Source organism: Poecilia reticulata, linkage group LG7 (assembly GCF_000633615.1).
Source record: "Poecilia reticulata strain Guanapo linkage group LG7, Guppy_female_1.0+MT, whole genome shotgun sequence".
NCBI lineage: Eukaryota > Metazoa > Chordata > Actinopteri > Cyprinodontiformes > Poeciliidae > Poecilia > Poecilia reticulata.
Window position 1 is genome coordinate 28,545,922 of NC_024337.1, and position 7,228 is coordinate 28,553,149.

The following is a 7,228-nucleotide window of genomic DNA, read 5'->3' on the forward strand; positions in this document are numbered from 1 at the left end:
CTTAAGGACTTTCCAAATCATGGTGCATATCTGCCTGTGATCAGCCAAGTATGCTCACTAATTTGAATGTGAAGGACAGATGTAGCACCAATGCATCAAGATGAAGAAATTAAACTAATAAACCACATGGAAAACACACATATATACAGTACACACCACCAGCTTCCAGTTTCTACATATTGCTTGATTTTGGAGGTTTTAGTAAGCTCGATACATCAGCGTGAATAGTGACTTTTATTTGCGAGGAATGTTGTTTTAATCACCAAGTAAATAAAATACAGTTAATTTGTATAATTTTATTCACTACATTTTCTTGGGATAATGTATTTATTTCTGTAAAAGACATTTTTTTATACAATTAAATTATGCTCTGCAGGAGAAGAAGAATTAGAATCTGATTTATTCACCAGGTTTGTAAACACAAACAAGGAGTTTGACTTTGGTTCTTCTTTGTTCGCAGCGAACAGATTTAAAATATAAATATACAAATAAAAAAAGGTAAGATGTTTAGTTTTTCCTTGTTAGCATATATATATGTATACAGTATGTATCACTTTTAAGTATATTTGGCACTGGATTTCCCCCCTCCAATACATCAATTTACAGACCAAACTTTTCAGACTTTTAATATTAATATCAGCAATATTTAAAAGCCTGTAACAGTTTTGTCCCACTTGACAGCTATGCTATAACCCTGTGTTGCTCTGTTACATAAAATCCTAATAAAATAAACTGAAGCTTGTGGTTTTAACTTAACAAAATGCAAAATAAGTTATATTTACTCAGGATCAAGGGTTCTTATTTTTCTATTTGCTGCTCCATCCATCCCGTCAGCCTGAGCTCTATTTGCTGCACCACCCCAGGAAACATCATACAATGACTGGTCATTCATCCTTTATGAGCACAGAAGGAAAGTGAGGACACTCCTGTTGGCAGCTCATGACAGCCCCACCGCCCACTGACAGAGGCTTTATGATCATGCCACCACATGATGCCTCAGAGAGCTGTGACGGGGGGACATCCTCTCAGAGCCCAGCCTGAAGGAATGTGTTAGGACCAAAGCCAGCTGAGAGTATTTATACAGCTGGATTGATTGTATTGTTTGTTTAAAGCACCAGTCATTCTGCTTTTCTTTCCGCTTGGGAAGGAAAAGAGTACCTACTGGAGTTCTGCTAACTTCCCTGGTTGTTTTGCATTTATCCATCATTCTGCTGTGATTTCTTGTCTCAGACGTGTGAGGAACTTTGTCAAATAATCTATGCTGGCCTTCAAAACTACCAATGTTTCCTGGTAGAAAGACAGCTGCAATAGTCACCTAGTGTGACTGATAACCTGCAGAATGCCACAATAGGGTTTACATGATGACAGTATGTGTACTCAAGCAGCTTGGTTGAAGCAATACTGACTGAAAATAGATCATTTCTAGGGTGGGTTGGTCTGTGGAAGCACACCTCAGATACTATTTTAATAAGACTGTACATGAAAAAAGGTAGATTACAAAGATATGACTTTTAGTTTCACTAGTAAAAACAACCAAATCCTAAATTCAAAATAAAACAAAATGTGTACAGTCCATATTTTTCGACAAACTACTGCCATCTTGGGGAGAATAATAACACTGCAACAGGAAATTGCTCCAAATCTTAACCACACATGGCTTTTACTCAGTCTCTGCACCCTCATGCATAGCAATGGAGTTTATTATCCCATGTAAAGTTTGTGGAAATATTAAATTAACATTCCCAAATAAGGAGTTTGTATTATGTGTAAAATTGTGATGTGATGCACAATGGATTAATATTTGGTTTATTAAAATACACTCATATGCTTTTATAGGCGATACGTTTTAGTAAGCTTGATAAAAATTTTTTTTAAATCTACCTTAAATAAATCCTGACATAAAAGCTAAACAGGAGTTTTAATTTTAGTTTGATAAATAAAACCACTGGTTAAAATGTATTTAAATATGGATAGTAATTTAGAAATGCTGAATTATATTACTCACCTGAGCGCAGGGGATTAACAAAATTAGAATGGGAACATAAAGAAGGATTATGGACACCATGTTAGAAGTATAGTCTGGTAGTGTTAAAAAAACCCCAGTCAGAACCAGATTAAAGAAATATTTTAATGATATAAAGTATGTGAAAAAGCTACATAAAAAAACAAGAAACAAGTTGAAAAGAAACTTAACGTTCACTCAGTGTTGTTAGTATTTGTGCAAATTTCAACAAGGAAAAAAAAATGTAACCACAGAGACTCATCAATATTCATCATCTGTTATTATTTGAATATAACTATTTATATTTCACAATTTTACCTTGTGAAAGAATGTTTACAAACTTGAGTATGTGTTTACAATTTAGAAAAAAAACAACATTTCAAAGCATGAAGACTTTTCAGAAACATTAACACTGATTTTCCTCACATGGATACGACTGAACACATTTATTATAAGCGCCATTTTGCTCTGTTAATACTCTCAAAAACACTCAGAGTCATGTTAATCACAGGAAGTATTATTATCTCCTCAGTAGTAATTAAAAGTGTGGAATCAGCCCCACCCCCCCTTTTAAATAATAATCAAAACAAACATTATTAATTTCTTTGCTATATTCACAAAGTATCACAAATTGTGAAACTTCCATCCAGAACTAAAAAAAATGCTTCCACTCAGGCAGGAAAACAGTACAAAGTTAAAAAAGCTAAACAGACATTTTGTTTATATCAGGTTACATTTTTAGGGTAAAAATAAAACCTAGTTATGCCTAAAAATGAAGTAGCTTTGATCACCAAGATCAAGATCGTCACAATTTGTCTGCTGTGACACAAAAGCAGCGAATGTGTTCATAGTTTAAACGTTTTCGGAGGTACTTTATTTTCCTCATCAAAAGGTACAAAACAGTTTGAAATCACACTTACAAAGAAATATGTTGGCTGTCCTCCACAGCGAGAGCAGAAAGTGAAGGGTAAATGTGTTTGAGTCAGGTGGGCAAGTCTCTCCTTCAGATAAATTCCTAATTAAAACACAGGAAATTATCTGAGATTCTGAGGAAGGATAAAATCCACTAAAGACCCGCAGAACCCGGAGCCCGCCACACAGTGGTGCCAAATCCCCATCGACTGTAGATGATAAAAGTAATAAAAACCTGTTTGTGTGAGTTGGATCTAAAGCCGCTCTACGGTCGCTACGCACTCGGCTCAAATCAGAAAACACCCTCGACGACGATGAAAAATAAGAAACCAAAGTGATGGTAGTGCTAGAGTGAGCCGGAAATGCCACCAGAGCAATCCAAAAGTGATGACGTTGATTCAGACGTCCTCTTCCTCCGAATCCTTCCCAGGCGAGAGGGTGAACTGACGCACAAAGTCATGTGGAAGGAGGCCTCCAGACACAAAGTCCTTCTCTGAGAAGGGGAGACGCTTCAGAAGGATGTTTTCAAGCTTCTCTGTACTCTCACGGGATACCTCATCTGAACCAAGGGAGGCTCTATCAGGACTGTTTTTAAATAAAGCTGAAGAGCTGCTCTGATCCCCCCAGCTGTGCTCACTCGTGGCATCGTGATCTGCCAGTGTTTGGCTCGTCTGAACGTCTTTGAGCCCATGTGTATTTACGCTTGTCTTAATTTCCAACTGCTGCCTTGTCCTGAAGGTATTGGACTTTGTCAGCACTGGATCATAGTTGCTTTCAGTGAGCTGACCAAGCTGCACCGATTCTATCATCACCAGTTCTCCTGAAACTATTTCCTCATTGTCCCCTTCTCTGTTTTTGTTGGGGGTGAGTTTTATGCTCGGATCAACAAGAATACAGTCGGAGTCTCTTTCGCTGCTGTCTGTGTCAATATCTTCCTCAGATCCATCCTGCTCTATGCCTTCTTCCTCACAGGCTTTCTCATACAACTTCCTAGATTTTTTCACAGGAGTATCAAATATCACTCCTCTGGGAGCAAGAGAGCTGAGTTTTCTGCGACAGAGGCTGTTGTACGCTGAGGAGCCGAGCTGCCGTTCGGGCTGTCTCAACATGTAGAGTCGGACTGACTCCGGCACATGGACATCTTGGCGTTTCTTGTGCGGCAGTAAGGCAGGCAGGCCTCCAGGTAGGCAGCTTCCAACGATGGGTACAAGAGAAAAAGGTCTGAGCGCTGAGACAAAATCCTCCAGCTCCTGGTAGGAGGAGTGGTCTGAATATGGCACTACGTAGACTTTGGGATGGAAGGAAATGAGAGGTCTGCTGGTGGGTAAGATGGCCAGTGTGGGTTGTTCTTTGTTCCACTCATGCAACACCGCTGAGCAGATCTTGGACTGGTCCACAACTCTGATGCGGCCGGCCCCGGGCTCAGTGGTGAAGACGTCAGGAAGCTCCAGAGCTCTGAGGGTCTCCATTCTCTCGAAATTCACTTCAATCCAGGTCTTAAACTCCATCGCCAGCTCAACCAACAGAGTCTCCTTACCCAAAGAATAAATGCCTGTGAGACAGAAAAAAAAAAAAAACAATCAATGATTTTGACAAACCTGATGTGACTTGATCAGGTCTCCACAGAAACAATGATTTGGATTTAATTTCTCACAGTTTCTACCAGTTTTCACCAATTTCTTTTCTTATTAATTAGTAATTTCTTACAAAATCTTTTAAAAAAATAAAGCAAATTAAATATAATGTTATGTGGGTAAAGTGCTGTTTGTGTAGCTCTGATATGACAACTAAAACTCTACTTTGAGGTCCTTTGTACACATTAAGCTTCATAACAACTAATCTTGATAAGTTTGCATCAACTACAAACAATCCTGATTTCAAGACAAGCTTGGTTAGACATTGACTATTTTCATAACAAACCAGCTCAATGTAAATAAGACACATTACATTTAATCTCCCTATAGATGCTTTAATAGGCCAGCTTATAGAGAATATTTTTCCACAAGTTAGTCAAGGTTTAAAGTTAAACTTAAAACTCTCTTAGACATGATGCTTAACGCTCTTCATCAAGTGCTCTGTTGTCATCCCTAAATTCTTCCCCCTGGATTACAGGACATGTTAAATGTGAATGTTGCCAATAATTTCTCAAACAAAGCAATTAAAAAACAACCATCAACATTTTGCTAACGGTAAAGGTAAATTAGGATATTGGACAGTAGATATTAAACTTATTTAAAACTTTTTAAGGGCTAAAATTGAAATATCCTGCACTACAGTTTGTAGCATTACCATGACGATTTGCAAGAAAAAATTCCAACGGATATCAAGGACCTGTAAGCACATCTGATCAAATAAGAGCTTATTTTTTGGTCCGTGTCGTTTTCTGTGTAAACTCACCTATAACAACGTTGTGGTCGGGGTTTCTGCGGATGATCTCTTTGATTTGCTGAGTGGCTTTCTGTCTGGATGGCAGAGTGCGGTTGGGGTCACAGTTGGTGTTGTCCAAGTACAGAATGTCTATGGTTGTGTTGGTCCTTAAACATGGCTCACGCAGCATCGAAGGAGTGTATCTGAAATCACCTAAAATACACATTTCAAAGTTTTAAATGTAAACCTAGAGTAACCACACGATTGGACAGAAAAGAAAAACAGTGGCATCAAGGAAAAACATCAAAATCCTGTAAAGAGTAGACGGACCAGTGTAGAGAATTGCCCCGAAGTAGCCCTCAAAGAGAAACATGACAGCTCCAGGACAGTGGTTGGCATCTATCAGTGTGACGGTGAGCTTCTCCTTGCCTATGTCATCCAGAGGGAGCAGGTATGGCTCACACAGCTCCAGAGGATGGATCCATTGTTCTTTCACCTGAACAGGAACAGAATGGTGAATAAAAGGGGTTCGGTAAGAGTTCAAAGAACATAGAAGAAGAAAACAGAAAACAAGCGGGACTGACAATACGCTGGAATCTACTGAGAAACTCACTATTCTACTGTTACTTTTTGCTCACTTGCTTTGGTCCATCTGTGCAGTCGTGCAGCGAACATATATTGAGATACATTATTTACATGCAGAATGTCACCAACCAAATGTTACAAGCAGTCCTTTGCAATTGTGTATTGTAAACATGTACAATTAAGACAGAGGCTGTGACTCGAAATATTGTGCAAATTTAAGTTGAAGCATGTTATTATATGTTATGTAATGTTATATTATACCATTTTAATAAATTGATGGAGCTTTAAAACTCTTAGTTTCAATATAATGCATTAATGTGTGTGTGTTTTTTTTAATATAGATATATCAAGCCAGTGGATTGTGTCTTTCTTGCTTTGGATTAATTAGGGTCCAGTGGTAAAGCGTGCGGATGGTTCTCTCCTCCTCACCTGCAGTTTGAGTCTGAGCAGGGCGGCAGTGACGGGGGAGCAGTAGATGGGTCGGTTGCTCCAGGTGGAGGTCAGACCCACCGTGTGGTCGCTGTGCATGTGGGTCAGGAAAAACAACCGGCTGCCGGGACATTTCCGAACCTGCCAAAAGTCCACGACCAGCGGGGTGTCCGGGATGACTTTTCCATTATTAGACATGGCTCGTTGTTTCGCTGTAAATCAGCCAAATAAATAATACTGGCTCTTTTTCAGTATTTTCAGTATTAACGTGTTGTTTAGGAACAAATCATTTCAAATGTGAGCTAAGAAACCCGCCTGTTACAGTCTGCATTGCATTGTTTGAATACTAGCTGAAGTTATGAGCAAATATTCAAAGGAAAAATAATAAATCTGTAAACACTTAACTGGTCTTCTTTTAGAAAGCATCCATTATAAACAGCTGTACCACTAATGGACTCTGCAACCTGCCGCGTTGATTCGCTCGACTTCATATTCCCGTTTTTCACATTTGTTTTTGCCAAAACAAAATCCTTAACACCCGGCGCAGTGTTTTATTTTTAGAGTTACAGTGCCATCACACCCCGCCATTTCTGTTTTCAATTGAATATTCAACGCCTTTTCCGTTTTCACCTTCTTTTCTTTGGGTCTGGCAGCTGCTTTGCTGTTTGTCGGGCACCATACTGCCATCTAGAGGGTGAACAGCGGTACTTCAACTGGGAAGTTTCGAGATCTTTCATAAAATAGTTATTTTAAAAGTGATTATGATCTTTAAATATTTGTTTCTACAATCTAATCTCTAAACAAACAATGGCGGAATCAGTAGCTGTACAGATGAACTGATCAAGCCTCCTTTTACCAGGTTTAATATTGCATTTTTGCCAGAAATGGGTAGTAACTTCTTAGATTTACTCACTTACATGTACTAGAATAACT

The 7,228-nt window shown here is 38.8% G+C and overlaps 1 protein-coding gene across 2 annotated transcripts; it reads right to left on the reverse strand.

The window, feature by feature from the left end:
- Nucleotides 1-2,114: 2,114 nt before the first annotated feature.
- dclre1b (DNA cross-link repair 1B) lies at nt 2,115-6,914 on the reverse strand. 2 transcript variants are annotated; one of them, XM_008413524.2, is made up of 5 exons: nt 6,701-6,914; nt 6,296-6,507; nt 5,612-5,777; nt 5,312-5,494; nt 2,115-4,466 (listed from the first exon to the last, which is right to left on the reverse strand). In XM_008413524.2, the coding sequence occupies exons 2-5, from the start codon at nt 6,491-6,493 to the stop codon at nt 3,313-3,315; spliced, it is 1,701 nt and encodes a 566-aa protein (XP_008411746.1). In that variant the 5' UTR covers nt 6,494-6,507; nt 6,701-6,914; the 3' UTR covers nt 2,115-3,312. The 2 variants fall into 2 exon arrangements, with proteins under 2 accessions (XP_008411746.1, XP_008411745.1); XM_008413523.2 differs by having other exon boundaries at nt 6,296-6,914.
- Nucleotides 6,915-7,228: the final 314 nt, after the last annotated feature.